The sequence below is a fragment of the Apus apus genome, chromosome 9 (genome assembly GCF_020740795.1).
Source record: "Apus apus isolate bApuApu2 chromosome 9, bApuApu2.pri.cur, whole genome shotgun sequence".
In the NCBI taxonomy this organism is placed as follows: Eukaryota; Metazoa; Chordata; class Aves; order Apodiformes; family Apodidae; genus Apus; species Apus apus.
Genome location: NC_067290.1, coordinates 21,264,826 through 21,281,570, shown reverse-complemented (window position 1 = coordinate 21,281,570; position 16,745 = coordinate 21,264,826). Strand labels below are relative to the sequence as shown.

Here is a 16,745-nt window from a genome sequence, read left to right as displayed (position 1 = left end):
CCATCCCTGGGGGGGGGGAGTTAATTGCCAACCAATAGACACATGTCAGAATGTGTGTGAACCTGGAATGAGAACTGCAGAGAGCAGGAGGGAAGACAGAACAGAACATTTAATGAGTGCTGTAAGAGATAAAAGCAGAAGTTGAATCTTTAAGGTGAGAGCAATGGGCACTTAAGTGGCAATGAAATTATTCTGTAAATTTTAGCGCTTTCAGCAAGTGTCAGTAATTTGATCTATTCAGGCATAAATTCAGATATTCACAATGCATAAAGCAAGCACAGACCATTACCATTTTTTCTGACATAATGAGTCAGAAAGTACCTTTTATTTATACATAAAAGAAGTACTGAGTGCCAGTTTGTGGAGCTTGACTTTATTTTATCTGAGTCAAAAATCAGACTAGCACAAATCAGGAGTAAGACAGTGGAAATTACACTGCTACAAACCCTCATCTTTTAGGAAAAACTAGGGATGCATGCACATGGTTTTCAGACAGCAGCACGTTTCAGCCACCAGCAGCTGCAGAAGTGAAGTGCTTAAAACAAACCCGTGAAATGAAGGTGGCAAAGGGAGGCGTCAGTGCTCTGCAGGCTAACGGATAGAGGTTAAACATGCAGCGTGTGTGTAAAAACCTCTGCTACAACCGATCTAATCAGCAGGAACCTCGGTGAGAGCGTGGAGCGTGGCAGCAGAGCACCTGTGAGGGGCCGGGCTGCCTTCCCGTCCCTGTGCCACGGGCGTCACCCCAGGGCCCTGCCCGGGATGGGGGTCGCGGCAGGGCGCTGCAGGTTGCTCTGCGGCCTCACCCTGCCAGGGGCCGGCAGGCCTGAGCTGCCCCCGCTCCCCGCGGCTCAGCCAGGACCGCCGCGACCTGCCTTTGTTTTGTTGTTTTCCATCCTCAAGGGCTCGTATTTTTATCCCGGGTTTTGCAGTGTCCCTGTGTGGAACTCGGAGAGCCGGGCCTGGCCGCGCCGGGGCAGAGGCGGTGGTGCCGATGCCCGTTTCCATGGCAACCCCGCTCAGCCCCGCGCCCGCCGTTCCCGTAGCAAGGGGAGCCGAGAAACCGGGCCGGGCGGGAGCTGAGGCAGCGGGTCAGGCAGGGGCTGCTGTGCCAAACCTCCTCGACTCCGTGTCTTAGATGTTTTTAGAATCATAGAACCACAGACCACTCAGGGGGGGAAGGACCTCAGAGCCCCCCCAGTGCCCCCCTCCTGGGCAGGGACACCTCCCAGCAGCGCGGGCTGCTCCCAGCCCAGCCAGCCTGCCCCGCGGGGACGGGGCAGCCACAGCTCCCCGGGCAGCCCGCGCCGGGCTCTCCCCGCCCTGGCAGCGAAAAACCTCCGGGGAGATGCGGGTGCAGACCCGGGGCTTCCAGGACCGCTCACCGCCACGTCTCGCGTGCCGCCGCAGCCCGCCCCTTCTCCCCATCCTGGCGGAACCCCGGGCGGCTCTGGCCGTGACGGGACGGGCCCGCTCCAGAAGGCTGCCCCGGCCCGGCCCGGGCCTACATCTCCCGGCGGCCCCCGCAGCGGCGGAAGCGGCGCCGGTGGCGGCGCGGGGCTGCGCGGGACGTTCGGACCCGCCGAGCCGAGCTGTGCGGTGCCGTGCCGAGCCGTGCCGAGCCGTGCCGAGCCGCGCCGTGCCGAGCCGCCATGGCCCTGGCGCTGCCGGAGCCGCCGTGGCCGGGCAGCCTGAGGCCGCTGCAGGTGCGTGCGGGGCGGCGGGGCCTGCGGCGGGAGGCGGGCGGGCCGGGCGGGCTCTGCCTGCCGGGCTGGGGACCCCCGGGCTGTCCCGGCAGCCGCGGAGGGCCCGGCCCGCCCTGCCGTCCCGCTCGGGGCCGCCGCGCTGCGGGCCGGGCGCGGGGCCTGCAGCCGGGCGTGCGGGTCTGGCCCGGCCCGCAGGGGGCAGGGGGGCAGCAGGGGAGGCCCGTGCGGCGGGGAAGGCGCGGCCGCTCGTGTGCGGGTGATGATGGGGAACCCAGCTCTGCCCTCGGCTTCCCCTGCAGGCCGTGGACGACTTGCTGCGGTGCGGGATATGCTTCGATTACTTCAGCATCGCCATGATCATCCCGCAGTGTTCCCACAACTGTGAGTACGGTGCTGCTGGGCTGGGTGCGGGCGGGACGCAGCCCGGCCTCCCGCCCCGCCTGCCCTCCCACGGCACCAGCCGGCTGCATAGAGGCCCACACGAAGCTTGCTTCCCTTCCCGTGTGCCTCCTGTCCTGCGGTTAATGTGTTTTCTGGGGGGCCAGTTAGTACATCGCTGTGGATGTGGCGGTTGCAGCTTGAATTTACTTGAGTTGTAACAAAGATTGCACAGCAGTTCTAATAAAAATTGCCAGAGTGGGAGCCAAGGTCAGTGAGACGCTGTGGCAGGTCAGTAAAGGGGTGGTGAGGCCGTTCTTCCTGGTACCCCGTGACTTGGTGGGATTTAGAATGAACGTATCTAATGGAAGGGCCCGTTGCCCGCGCCCCGGGGCGGCTGAGCTGGCAGCGCGTCCCGCCCTGGGGCTCCTCCTGAGCCTGACTTGTCACTCGGGTGGCAGACCAAGGCAGAGAGGTAGGGCTGGAGAAGGTGTGCTCAAGGAGAGTTTGGGTGCATGGTTTGGTCTTCAGACTTCTTTCCCAGGAAACACGAGACTGGGGAATGACCCAGTGGGCCCTGTGGGCTGCCAAAATCTTCTGGCACCGTAGTCAAGGGAGACAAAACTATTGAAAAATGCCCTCAAAAATTTTTTCTCCTTTAGAGTTTCAGAAGCGAGTCACCATTTGACCATTTATTATTTACTGGTACACAGAGCAGAAATTACAGATCCCTTATTTCCTTTATAAAACATGTAGCTCTTCAGCTCATGGCTTAGCCAGCCAGGACATCTGCCTCCTGGAAGCTCTTTTGGCTGTGGGCTGGGAAGCACCAGCACCATTTCCTCAGTTGTGATTGCAGCCTTCCATCAGCACAAACACGTGTTGTCTGGGGTAATGCACTTAATTCTATGGACAAATGGTGCATTTTCAATGTTGGTGTATTGGGGGATAGTTTGCATGTATTGTACCAAAGGAAAGATGCCAGTGAGGATGTTGAACTGCATTTGGAAGTATGGTTGCCTATAATTTGTTTCCTTTTCCCAGATTGTTCCCTTTGCATACGCAAGTTTTTGTCCTACAAAACTCAGTGTCCAACATGCTGTGTGGTAAGTGTTTTTCTCAGCTTGTTTTTGTTAATTTTTTGGTGAATCTCAGGAGCTTTTCTCTTTGGACTATACTAAGTAATTAATTCTGGCTGTATATTACCACCTTCCTTTTGGTGAGCAGCTCTGGGCAAAGTGTGGTGCTCATACCACTGGGATTTTCCAGTGTCAGAGCTGCTCTTGTGTCAGCACAGGCAGAAGTAGATGGAACACCAAGCCTGGTTCAGAGCTGTCTGTGCAGGTCTGTCACAGAATATTTAACACTGCCTCCTAATTTTTTTAATTACTCTGTCATTTAAAATGTGAGTGGTGAGATTTAAGCCCTTAAATTTTTCCTTATGGAGTGGCCTCACTTCATCTTCCAAGGAGCCCTCAGCAGTGTCCACAGAGCACCCAGTCCTGAATCTCCCTGCCCGTCCTGTGCACCCTCTGTGGGGATGAGGGGGGGCATTTGCCACGAGCATCAGGTTCTCAGGGAGGGGCACTGGAGCCAGGCTGGGCCTGCTCTGCAGGTGGTGGTCATTTCCCTCTGCCTCAAAGGCCTTTTTTGATGAAAGAACACAGAATGCAATTTATTCTAGGCCTTATTAACTTTCATCCTAAACCAGTTGGGCTTTATTGAACTCCTAAAAATGGTAGGCTGCCTAGAAACAGTGACACTTCAGGAATATTGACAAAATAGCAATAATTTTCCCTTGTGTTTCTAAAGCATAACGACTAGGCTTTTCAAGACTAGAAAACAGATATATTTGTAATTTGCCAGTTTTTAAACATTCAAACAAGTGCAGACCACTGGTGTACAATTCTGGGGAGCGCATTTTACCTTCATAAAAATGATAGGAATTGGTATCAGCAAGGCTAATAAAAGCTTTGTAGAAAAGAAGATCAGAGGGACAGCCAGAGAGATAAACAAATGATTGGACTGCACAAAGCCATCTCATCATCCACATTTTCATTCCGTAATCACTCAAAAGATTAACATTTTCCTTCATCAGTTTTCATGCCTTGTTGCTTAAGGTTCTTACCCCCTTCATGGGTTCCTTGGTTTGGTTTTCAAAATAGTTAGAACCAGGCCATAATAAAGCACTGTTGGAGTCTTAGTATACTAGAGTTTCTTGCTTCAGCTTTATGCTTAATTTTTATCTATTACCTATCATTTCCCAGACTTACAGTTCTCAGGCAGTTATTTTAGTCTGAGAGATTTATTTTGGGAAAAACCGCTTACACATGATGCGTCTTCATTGATGTAGCAATTTAGCAGGGAGTGGTTGAGGCATTGATCCAAAAAACAAATTATTGATCACTGGAGCATTTTCTGGGTACTTGTTGTTTTCACTGCATTTGGATATTTGTTGTTGTTGGGTTTTTTCTCCTGTTCTTTCTTTCTGTTCTTCTTTAATAGGCAGTCTCTGAATCTGACCTGAAAAACAACCGAACATTAGATGAACTAGTGAAGAGCTTCAGTTCTGCAAGGTGTGCTGTCATCTTACTAATGCAGTCTCTGGTTTGCCAGCTGGAAAGGCAGCTGTGACTGACTTTGCATGACCAGTCCTTGCAGAGGATCAGAGCGAGGAGCAGTGTGAGAACTGGGCAAAAAAATTCTGTTGTCACAGAAACGTTGTCAGAGATGCTTTTGGAAAAATCCTACAGTTTCTGGCTGAGGGTTGCTGTCCCCTCAGTGATGTGTTGGGGCTGTGTAAGCTTATTTTGGTTTTGCTTCTGGTTAGCTGCTGTGCGAGTTACAGTCTCTTCCAACATCTAGGAAAACAAGCAGATGTGTCAGAATTCTACAGGGAAAATAATGGTAAAAATATTTCCTTCAAGGATCCTTCTTCTATGTGCAGGGGGAATTCTGGACAGAGAGATTTTTGTCTAGGGGTATTGGTCAACTTGCAAGAGAATCCTCTTGGTGAAGTCATTGGATGGGAAAAATGTAGGTATTGAGGGACCAGGAATGTGACTTTTCCTAGATAAGAGAAGTAATGTTCCACCTGGATTTCTCATAGGTTTTAATTGATTTTTGATCTCCTCATCCCTTTGAAAGACAGGAACAACAGGATAAGCATGACTTGGTGAACACTTGCAACAGTAAATGGGCGAGGTTTCTTGTGTTATCTCTCTGTTCTCCTTTGATTAGAAGGAGCTCAGGGATTTGCTGGGTCATTTTTAGGCACTCCTGTGTCTATGGGAGGCAAATAAATGGTAATCTTTTTCTCTGAAGTGATCTTGGAGCTTGAAGTCAATGAGATTCTTGGCTTCATAAATGATAGGAAGCAGAGTTCAGTTTATGGCTTTGTATCTTGAGAGAGTTTCTCTGTGATGAAGATCTAATCTCCTGCATGACCACTATTGGATTGAATTGATTTTATTTGAAGAATTGAAACTCTCCAGCTCCATTATTTTAGCTTGAACTCTGTCTTTGGTGTTTCCTAGTGATAAATGGATTACTATATATTTTTTTTTTTTGGTAACATCTCATTTTGTAGGGAACAAGTAGTGCTGACTTGGATCCATTATGATATTGAATCTTAAACATAATTTTTTTCTGACTGCTTTAATGGATCAGTATAAATCTTACCGGTCAGAGAAGTATAATAATCTTTCCTTTTGTGACTTGGAGTTCAATCAATTTCTCAACATAAAGTTAGATCAGTAAGATGGGAACTCCAGTGTCCTGTTTTGCACTGGGTGGGGGGCGAGGTGGGAGAGCCAGGGCAGGCTGCTTTTTGCCCTTGGTAAGAAAGGCCCAGCAACAAATGTACCTTACTAAGGGAACTGCTTCAGTAGGCAGAGTGGTAAGAGAAATATAGATGGTGAGTGAATCTGGTGTCACTTCAGATGAGAGAGGCAGCCTGTGTTTGTGCCTCTCAGCCTGGGGTTGCCCTTACCCCGGAGGAGGTTCAAGGGAACGCTGATTGCCTGACATGACCTGGGTATTGTTAAAGCATAAGAGCATTGCTCCTGTCTGTCCTGGTGATGCTGACACAGGACAAATCTTCTGTCCACCTCTCTCCATCCCCAAGTTTCCTTTTGTCCCTCCTCAAAACAAATCCAAAGTCCAGGGGCTGTTTTTTTTGAAGCATGCTGAGCTTTCCGAGTCCATCCTGCCTTGACTTTGAGCTGGAGGTAGTTTAGCATTTATGAAAATGAGGCCTTAAATCTTTTCAGTATTTCACAAAATGCAAACAAATTTCTTAAGTCAGGCCTGTAGGGAAAGAAAATGTTAATGCTGGTAGTACTTAGCAACATAAAAAGCTGTGCTCCAAGGTCAGTGTGTGCACGGAATAGAAATCTTCCTAACTAGCCCTGAGTGCTGATCCCTTTGTGCCTTGGCTCAACATAGAGCTCGTGCCCAAGTGTTGGCAGAGTTGGAGCCTTCCTGGCCATTTGTGCTCCCTGAGTGTTGCCCTGGGAGCCCTGCTTCCTCCCCACAGGAGCCACGGGTTGTTGGTTCCCAAAAGTGAAGATGATGTGTTGCTGATTATGGCCCGTTAATGTTCTGTTCTGTGGGCAATAGGGCAGCAGTTTAGAATGGGCTTTGACAGGTCTGAATTCATGCCACCCTGCCCAGGTGCAGAGGAAGAACCTCAGCAGGGCTGGAGTTGGGGCTGTATGTGGCTCTGGCCAGTGCTGCTGTCAGGGTGAGAACAACCTGTGCTCAGCTTTCTGCTGCTTCTGCTCTGCTTTGCTGCAGAATTCATCACTGACCAGGGCAGGAGAGCAAGGCAGGGAGTGCTGCTTGTGCCAGCTTTCCTTTGGGAACAACATTCTTGTTGGTTGCAGTGAAGCCAGTGTCTTCAGAAATAGTAAGTGTAAAGTTCTGGGGTCGCTTTGAAATTAATTTCACTGTCCTTTAATAAAGAGATTATTCTGATAAAAATTGTCAGTTTCTGCATTGCCTAGTTAGAAAATTTAGCAATAGAAATTAGAGCTGTACTTGCATAAGCAGGGAGCTAGTCCTTGCTGAAATGTTCTGTGCTTTTTTCTTGCTCAGGGAAGAAAAATATGTTTTTACTTTCAAATTTATATCTTAGTTTCCTAATCAGAGTGACTTGTCAGCTAGTGAGTCAGAGGGATAAACATATCCACTCTGAGTGCCTGAGAGAGCAGGGACTGTCATTTCTAATACACTGATTAAACTTCCATGAGGAGTGCAGAAGAAGAAGTTGTCCTTTAGTACAGTCAGGACTGTCCTGTGGGAGCTGTTCCTGCAAGATTCACAACCCCATCTCTTCCCTGCAATTTATTGATGTGGAAGCACTAGATTCCCACCTGCTTTCCCTCCTTCATAGCTGCTTTGTCAAGGGAGAAGTAAACAGACTTGCCATAAAATGGGAACAAGGATCTTGATGAAGGACACTGACATTTTTTTGGTGGGTCTTGTAGAGCTGAAGAAAGAAATGTTGCAAGATGTGTGTACTGTTACTGAAGCAGAGAGAAGGTGCTGTCCACGGGGGGTTTAGGGGACCATCCGTTTGTAGTCCAACTGAAAGAAGTGTGACAGCCTGTCCAGTGATTAGAGAGGGTGTGTCTCAGAGGATGTGGGTAGTGGTTGTGACAGTGGACGTCAGGACACACTAACATCTTGTTGATTCATCTTCCAGCCTGCACGGGTGCCTGTGGTGTGTCAGCTGCGACACGTTCATTGCGTTGTGCCAGGAGTGGAAAATCGTGTCTGCTGAAAACTTTCAGAGTCTGTGTTGAGTTCTTGAGAGCATGTCATAGGTGATGTTGAGAACTGCATGCAAAATGCAGAGCTTTTTGAAAATGGTTGTCCTGAGGCTTCCCAGTAGAATCAGTCTCTAGGTGAGCTGGTGGTAGAGAGTGGATTGTCCAGGCTTCTGCATGTGTCCTCTTTACTCTGCTGTCTGAATCATGGGTGAATCTGCCCCTCCAGCCAGGCTGTCCCATCACTCCAATAACAGCTGTCAGAATTTCTGTGAACAATGAGAAATTGGAGACGTTTGCTCTGGCAGGGAGGGAGAGGAATGGCAGTTGATAGAGGTGCTGCTGTTGCCCAGGGCTGTGTGAGGAGTGCCCTCCATGCTCTGGCTCCTCCATTCCTGGGGAGCCCAGGTTTGGGGAGCCCAGGTTTGGGGTGCTGGTTGGCAGTGCCACCAGATGTTGTTGCACAGCTAGTGGAGCTGCTCAGCAGGACCAAAATACCATGTTCTGGGAAAAGCCAGTCTGGGACTTTTTCTCCTCTATTGAATGTAGTACCAGCATTTTCTGTGTTTTCCCACAAAAAAAAAGGCATACAGAAATTTCATGTGTGTTTTGGCAAACAAGTGTTCATATTCTCATCTTGGTGTTCTTTCCATTAATTCTGTGCCAAGATCAGATCCCTTCAGAAAGTCTGTTCAAAAGCCTTCGTCCTTCAATACAAGGAAAAACTCATTATAATTATTTGTAGACCAATAATGTAATTAAAGCATTATCAAATTATTGTTAGGATAGATTTTGGGTTTAATACTTTTTCCAGTTTTTTTCTGTGTTTATTTTATACCAGATCATATTTTATTGAGACAACTTGTTATTGGAGAATCTGAAATCTCTGTTCAGGAGATTTCTCTATTCCAGCTGTGTTCATGCAAATATTAACATTAAATAGTATTAACTATTCGAGGTGCTGCAAGATGTACTGTTGTGATATTTCTTGAGAAAGAAGTGTTGAGAAAGATACATTAATCACTCAAGTCTGGAGAAAAGACAAACTGATGTCAAGTTTTACTTTTGGGAGTGTTGTCAGCTCGTGTGAACACATTGGGAAATGCTTTTGAGCTAGTGAATGGATGTTGTGGAAAATTAACAGAGGTAATTGATGGTTACAAATAGTAGAAGGTTCCTTTGACAAGAGGAGGAGCTCTCAAAAGGAGCAGAAAATACACTGAAAAGATAAGGGAGATCAGTGATATTCTCTAGATGAAGACGATGAGTATAGGCAAGTGACTAACTGTTCAGGTATTTTTGGCTTTTGGGGCTGTATTTTTCTTTATGGGAAAAATAAACCAATAGAATGCCAAATTATTGCATTTAGGGATCTGTCTTATGTTACCTGGGCCATGCAGAGCTCAGTTTGCTGTAGCATATGGTGCTGGGCTTGTGTGTAAAATGGTTGTTTCACAGCCAAAAGAATAAGATGATAGGCCTGTGTGTTGACCTTGATTAGCTTTGACATAATGGCAGGCTGCCTGCATGGAAACCTGGGGCAGCCTGAAGAAACAGACTTTTTACATAACCAAAAGATAAATTCCTTGTTCAAAGAGGGGGAATTTTTTTTTTTTCGAGTAGTACATCTTTGGTAGGACACCCACCTTCATCCTTCTGAGGATTAAACTTTGGCTAAGTATATTAGGAAATAAAGGCAGCTAATTTGCTTGCCTTTGAACCTGATTGTAGAATATCACACCTGTGATGTGACAAGTCTTCTGAGGTTACAGTTTGTTACCTTTAAGCTGAGGAATTGTGTGCATTTTTCTGAGCAAAATGAGATTCTTTTGCTGATTATTGCTGCTAATGAGTGCTGAGCCACTTGTGCTGTCAGACCTCCCTGGTCCCTGTGGCCGAGACACCCTGTACCCAGTGCAGGGGAGGCAGGATGGGCAGGGCTGTGTGAGGGCACCCCCTTTGTGTTTCCATCACCCAGCTCTGGGCTCCCAGTAGAGCTGATCCTGTGCCAGCAGTAGCTGGGCCACTCGGAGTCTGTGTCATCTGGGGAATTAACCTCCCTCCAGACTTCAGTCCATATCTAGGCATGAGCAGTCAGACAAACATAGTTTTGCTGCCACGCTTAATTGCACTTGTTTGCACTGCAGAAAGTCAGAGTGTCTTGGACAGATGTGAATTGCCACTGACAGATGAGGTCATTACATCCAGTAATCCAGGAAACTGAAACTCCACGTTGGGCACCCGAGGCTGGGGAGCTCCACACGTGCAGGTTGCCAGGGGCCAGTGGAGCAGTGAATTCAAGGGGAACAGGTTAATGGCTGCATGGGTCCTGCTGACTGTGTCTGGCTGGATGGTGTGAACTTCACTGTGACCCTTGGTACGTGGAGAACTCTTGTCAAAGTAGCAGGGGGTCAGAGTGGAGCCCATGGTTTGTCCATTGTTGATGTTAGCTGGGAAAGCCTTCCTTCCACCTGGGATTGGGCAGGAGTGCAAGTGGGGAGTCTAGACAGCTGAATTGCTATGCTGTCTCCCTGCCAAGGGTGCAGACTTTGGCTTAATTTATCTTAGATTGAGCTGGATAAAATATGTGGCAAAACAAACAAGATTCTGCAAAAAGCCCTGGGGCAAGGGTAGAAATAAAACAGGTCTTTAAGATCTTGTGCAATTGCCTTGCATGAGACAACTGTGACTTTATAATTCTTCATATTAGTTCAGAGCTAAAAGTACTAATGAAACAGACAAAAGAATGAGCTGTCTGCTGCTATTGTGCTCCTACCAATAAAATACAAGTTTGTTTCTTTTCAGAGAGACTTCTGTTTAGCTCATGTCTTAACATTTGATAGCCCTGAGGAGAGTAGGGAGTGCAAGTGGGGAATAAACCAGGCATAGGGGGGTGGGAAGGTTGTGGTGGAGACTGGTGCAAGCTGTTCTTGAGAGTGGTTATGTTTTCCCTATTTTTGTATGAGGAAAGAATGGAAGGTTTGTGCCCTTTGGCACAGCTATGTGAGGTGCCTGATGTGCTCTCTCTTGAAAATGGTCTTCTACCATCTTCAAGTAAGGGGGAATACTTCTTGTTCTTTACTGTGTTCTGTGTGATTTTTTTTTTTTTGGTGATTTTATAATGTGTAAAATGTAATTTATTTTGTTTGAAAATCAGGAAGAGAATTTTTAGATGCTGTTGAGCGTGGTGGAGCTCAGCTGGTGTGCTCTTTCTCCTGGTTTGGGTGGGCCAGCTGGTTCCTGGGTGCTGCATGTGAGCAAAGGGGAGAGGGAGGAAGGAATGGGGGAAGAGCTTTGTTTGTTTTCGTTCTGGTTTCTTCTCAAAGAAAAAGCTGTTACTGTCCAATGTAGCTAACTGTGTGTTGTCTTCTGGATGCTTCTAGACAACAGCTGTTCCAGTTGGTCTTGGATACTCCCCTGATTTCATCTCCATTGGCCAGTAACAGGCGTTCAGCTGGCAAAAGCCATGCTAGGAGTCCTGCTGCTTGGCCAGCTTTAAAAGAAGAGTTGCCAGTGATCGATAGTTTCTTGAGAAAGGAAAAAGTCTGCTCCTCAACAAAGGCAGATGATCTGGCAGGCACAGATCAGAAGAGTTTCAGAACCGAGGAACACAATGACCTTTATAGCAGATCCACAGAAGCTGATGGTAAAGACAATGAAGTGGGATCACAAGAGAGTCCCAAGAGCACCAGAAGTCATGAAAAGCCTTCTACATCAGTGCTAAAAGTAGTCAAGAAAGGTGGGATGCTTAATTTTTGTTTCTGTCCTGTTGTGCTCCCCAGGGCTGTGGCTGTGTTGGCTGTAGGCATCAGAGTGCCCTCAGTGCTCTCACCTCTCTGCAGTGTCTGATCTGCACTGGCATGTCCTGGTGCTTCCCAGTGAACTGGACTGAGCTTCATTCAGATCATGGCTTGTGTGGGACAGCTCTGCTACAGGCATATTCCTGAGGAAGTCTGGGCTGATGCCAAGCAATTAAATGGAGTTCAATGCCTGCACATTCCTTTGCTTTGAGTAACAACTCTAAACAACAATAGTTGCACAACAGACTGACTCAGTAAAAAATGAAGTAATTTTCTCTCTCCTTCCCCTCAATGACTGGACAGACAACACTGACATTCCTTCTGCTCTCCTGTCCTTAGGTAACCAGAAGCAAGGTGTTTTACAATGTATTTGTTGTTTGATGGGTGTACCCAGAATCAAAATGATCCTGGCTTTGTTTTGGTTAATATTCCTATTCATACACACATCAGAAGCGTGTAATCTGCTTTATTCTTCCAGTATTCTCCAGTGTTAAGATTAATTTATTTTGAAGCATGAAAACGCCCATTTATACTAATGAAGTACAATAAAATCACAGAATCCTCTTAGTTCTGACACGAGGGCAGGCATCCTACTGACCCAACTAAAAGCCTGAATTAAAGACCACGTAGGAGTACAACTCTGACTCTAATTAGTTTGTATTTATCTGTTCTTTTATCTTTTGTTTAACAATTTATTGAACTGGCACTCCAAAGTCCACATTTATTCATTAGCTGGGTAAATACTGCTGAAAGATGTGGTACAGCCAGAGGAGTAGCCATTAGAGTGTGGCATCGACTTGGCCAGAAGTTAAGTTGCCTAGTTTTATGCATCAAACTCACTTACATTAGTAATTTAAAACTCATACGGAATTTTACTGCTCATTTATGCTTCAGCAATCAAAATTTTCACTTGCTTAGCATTTTATGACCCTATTAAATCCTCGAGCATGCATTACATTGAAATTATTTCTACAAATGCAAAGTAGTTGGTCAAACAATATAAATGAAGGACTTGAAATGAGGTGATGCTGAAGTGGTTTTAGTGAGTGTTATTTGTTCCTGTGTTTGGAAATTATATAATGGTTTGGGTTAGAAGGGACCTTAAAGATCATCAAGTTCCAACCCCTGAAGAATGAAGAATTGAAATATTAACTTCAAATACAATAATAGGCTGCTCAGAACTATTTGGTTTATGTTGCTGGCCCAGCTTTTTATTTTTACCCCCTTGGACAGAGTATGATGTGATGGGAGTCAGGAATTGCAAAGCCGTGTAACTAGAGAACTCTCAGTTCCCACATTTCACAGCCTTTTCCATAGGTTGCTTTTTGTTTTTGTCTTTTAAATCAAAACTGACTTCATACTAATCCAGGGAATAAGGAGGCTTCCTCATACTGTTGATTTAGCCTTTTGGTTTTGACGTAATGTGATTGCTAAAGACAAATGTTTTAAGTCTGTGTTTTTGACTGTCTTTACAGGTAATGTTTATAGGTGCTTCTTGAAAATACGATGCAAGAAGAACTGAGTTGGGGAGGGCCCTGAGAGGCTGAGTTAACCCAAGTTTTGACAGTGCTGTTGAGAGCCAGAGATGGGGGACATTATGAGTAGAGTTTGTGCTTTACTCTTTCAGCAAAATGAAGCAGCAGAGTGAAATACTGCAAAAGTGAAAGACATTAGCATGGAAATGTGCTTGTGTTTGTACCAGCCCCTAGGTTTCTGTGTAGTATGTGTGTGATTCTAGACTTTTATTAGACATTTCATTCCATCTGGCTGCAGGGAAGATGAGAGCCATTCTGATGTTCCATAGAGAGGAAAATGAATCTTCTGGAATGAAAATGAGAGCTAAAAATGCAGATTCTGGATAGAAATGGCAGATCTATTAAAAAAAAAAAGACATCTGGAATTCTGGATTTTCATTGACTTCAATCAGCAATTACTTTTCCTGATGAAAACATTTGCTCTTCACTGTAATATACACGTTAGTTAATTCCTTCTCCCTTGCTTTCAGTGGAGTGTCCTGTTTGTGAGGTTGCTATTCCAGAGCACTATATAAACAAACATCTGGACAGCTGCTTGACAAGAGAAGACAAGAAGGACAGCCTCAGAAAGTAAGAAACATCTTTAAAAACTTCTATATGCGTGTAGCCATTTTTCTGATCTGCTGAAACAAGAAATACTACTAGTTCATGGGTTGTGATGCAATGGATTGTGCCTGTTTCTTGGTTGCCTGCTGTATTGATCACTCTAAAATCACTGTATAAATAGCATTGTGGTGATTTTCCCCTCTCACAAAAGTTTGTGGGTCACCAGCAGAGTTACTTTTTGTCTTCTAGGGGCAAGAAAACTCTGGACAACATTTTAAATAGTTAAGCCTGAGAGTAAAACTTACTCTGTATGTTATTGTCATCACATTTCTGCTCACTAGCATTAAAATTCTATTCAGGTAACTCCTACGCTCATTTTTCACTTGGTGAATGAATTGCTTCCCTCATTTCAGATGGGCCAAAAGACAATTGCTCCCCTAGGTGTCAAGTTGAAAAATAAAAATGGCACCTTACTCAGCTCACTGTGGTTCTTTCTAAGCTGCCCAAGTCAAGGTTGTTTCATTAGGATTTCAATGTCCATAAGATTAATTCACGCCTTTGATTTCATGCCTCTGCCTTAGGGCCACCACATTCACATCACAAGTGTACATTTCAGTTTATTTTACTTACTGGCATAAACTTAGGCCATGATTATTTCTAATTCATCAGACTTAAGAACTGTGAGGTTCTTTTACTGTGAGTGGTTTCACTGTGTGCCTGTATTTCCAATTCCTCTGAACCCTGAATTAGGAAGTAATTTTCTTATTTTGCCCAGTCATGCTTAGAATGCAGTCTGTAAGGTAAAGGACTTTGAAGACGAATAAATAGTAAATTAATATTGAAATCTGATGTTACACTTTCATTTTACTTTGGAATGTTTTTAGTGTTTTCTCTGTTCTTAATGAATGGAAATAAAAGCCAGATCGTTCTTTGGTGCCAAGCCCATGTCCCTAACAGAATTTTAAATTTTGCTAGTTTTATGTAGACTGCTTAGATCTTAAGGAAGTGTCACACAGGATACTTCTTGCGGCCTGGCTGTTCTGTGTTGAACGCTGGTTTTTGGGCAAGATATTTATATTATGGCAGTGTTGTTCAGGTTTCAGTAACAGCACATCTCTAGTTCTTCTCTGAGGAAATTTAGCTCTGTTTATTCTCAAATTAGGAGCACGTGGTGTTATCTTAACAGGTGAGCAGTTTTTCAGCAGAACTGATAATTTAGTCCCTAAAACCTGCACAAGACTCATGTATACATACACAAGGCAAGTGTGTATTCACAAAGAACTCTGCATTTCTCAAGGATGGGGGGAAAAAAAACCTCACCAACTTTAGGATTCAAAACTGTTGTGAACTGTTTTCATGTAGCTGCTCACAAAGCTGTCATCACTCTTCTGGGTCCTGCTGATGCTGAATTGCAAATACACGCAAAGGTTTTTCAGGACTTTAACAAGATTTATTAATTCAATGAAATCTTGTGTATTTCCCAAAAGATCTGACAAGTCTTTTCCTGAAAAGCATGTTGTGCTAATGCATCTGTTTTCTGCCACCTATGCCACAGGGCCTATATGAGAGTAAATGAGTTAATGACAGTTTTTGCAGAAGCTCTGCACAAGCTTTTGTTTTATTGTTTTGGTTTTTTTACTTCGAAATTTATTTTCAACATAATGAAAGTGCTGAATGGAGTTTGGAAATGAGTCTCTTGCTTTCACAATGGGAAACTATTGGCTGTTCTATAATTCAGGGTGGTGCAGCTGAACTTCATTTTGCTGCAGGAAGAAAAGTGTCTCTAAATGCTCTTCTCCTGTAGCCAATAAATTCAGTTGAAGACAGCGAGTGAGACAGTAGATTGATTTTGGTACCTTTCTTGGCTAGTTTGAGTCTATTTCACCAGGTGTAGGGAAGAATGAGCTCATTTGTGCAGAAGGAAACTGTTCTGCTAATTTTAGATGACAAAAGTTGTAGTAGGACTTGAATTTTCTACAGCAGTGTTGTGTAATTAAGATGTTTTCTGTAGCTGTACCAGGAATGTTAATTTCCTATGACATAAAGCAGTGTGAATGAGTAAATTTTGGTTTTAGATGTTATTCACCTGATAGTACTCTTAGTTCTCTTTAATGCCACTCTCTCACTAACCAAACTATCCTTCTGTTAGGAGGGAACTACAGATTTGCTGTCAGGTACATGACTGTTTTTCTCAAAGTCATTTTCCCAGAAACTGAAAAGTTCCCTAATCTTGGCTTGCAGTTTTAATGCTTTTAGAACTCACCCACTGGTTCAGGTAAGACACGACCAGTACTTGGGTGGAAATCCTGTATTTCAGCATCTGAATCCAGGGCACTAACTTTGGAATTCAGAGCGAGTGCAGATCCTGGTGGAGATGAGCAAGACCGTGTTTGCTGGTGGATTCTGGAGCCTTTGCTGTAGAAACTAAAGACTGAGGCACAGTCCTGGGTGCATGAGGGGGTTTGCACCATTCCCTGTGGAAAACCAGACTAGACCTGTTGCTTTCTGTGCATCCCAGTTTTCTTTTTGCTAGATGGAAATATGTTGCAGCTTCCTGGAGCTGTGGCCCTTGCACCTCTGACACCTTGAGTACTTGTCTGTGTGTCTGGCATGGCTGAAATGATTCTTCCAACTACTCCTTACCCAGAGTGGGTAACATGCCTTCTACAAATCTTAAGTCCGTGTTTTGATTCTTACTAGATGTATTTATTTAAAGCAGTTTATTTCCTTTTCCTCTGGCAGTTCTGCCCACAAAAGGAAGCCTATGTCTAAAGTTGTTTACAACTTGCTCTCTGATCGTGATTTGAAGAAGAAACTGAAGGAACATGGTCTGTCTACCCAGGGGACCCGGCAGCAGCTCATTAAAAGACACCAGGAGTTTGTGCACGTGTATAATGCTCAGTGTGATTCTCTAAATCCCAAATCAGGTGAGTTAGAAATGCTAGCAAAGCTGTTATCATCACAAACTGTTTGTATGCATTTCTGCTTCTTTTAGTTCCCAGGGTAGGA

General features: G+C 45.3%; 1 protein-coding gene across 1 annotated transcript in view; it reads left to right on the top strand.

Annotated features, from left to right (window-relative positions):
- Positions 1–1,589: 1,589 nt before the first annotated feature.
- RAD18 (RAD18 E3 ubiquitin protein ligase) overlaps positions 1,590–16,745 on the top strand; it is a 35,259-nt gene continuing 20,103 nt past the window's right edge. Inside the window, exons 1-7 of the mRNA XM_051627603.1 lie at positions 1,590–1,706; positions 2,006–2,087; positions 3,129–3,190; positions 4,590–4,660; positions 11,239–11,594; positions 13,661–13,760; positions 16,479–16,663. Coding sequence (XP_051483563.1) covers positions 1,653–1,706; positions 2,006–2,087; positions 3,129–3,190; positions 4,590–4,660; positions 11,239–11,594; positions 13,661–13,760; positions 16,479–16,663 — 910 coding nt within the window. The 5' untranslated portion in view covers positions 1,590–1,652. The remainder of the gene's footprint in view (positions 1,707–2,005; positions 2,088–3,128; positions 3,191–4,589; positions 4,661–11,238; positions 11,595–13,660; positions 13,761–16,478; positions 16,664–16,745) is intronic.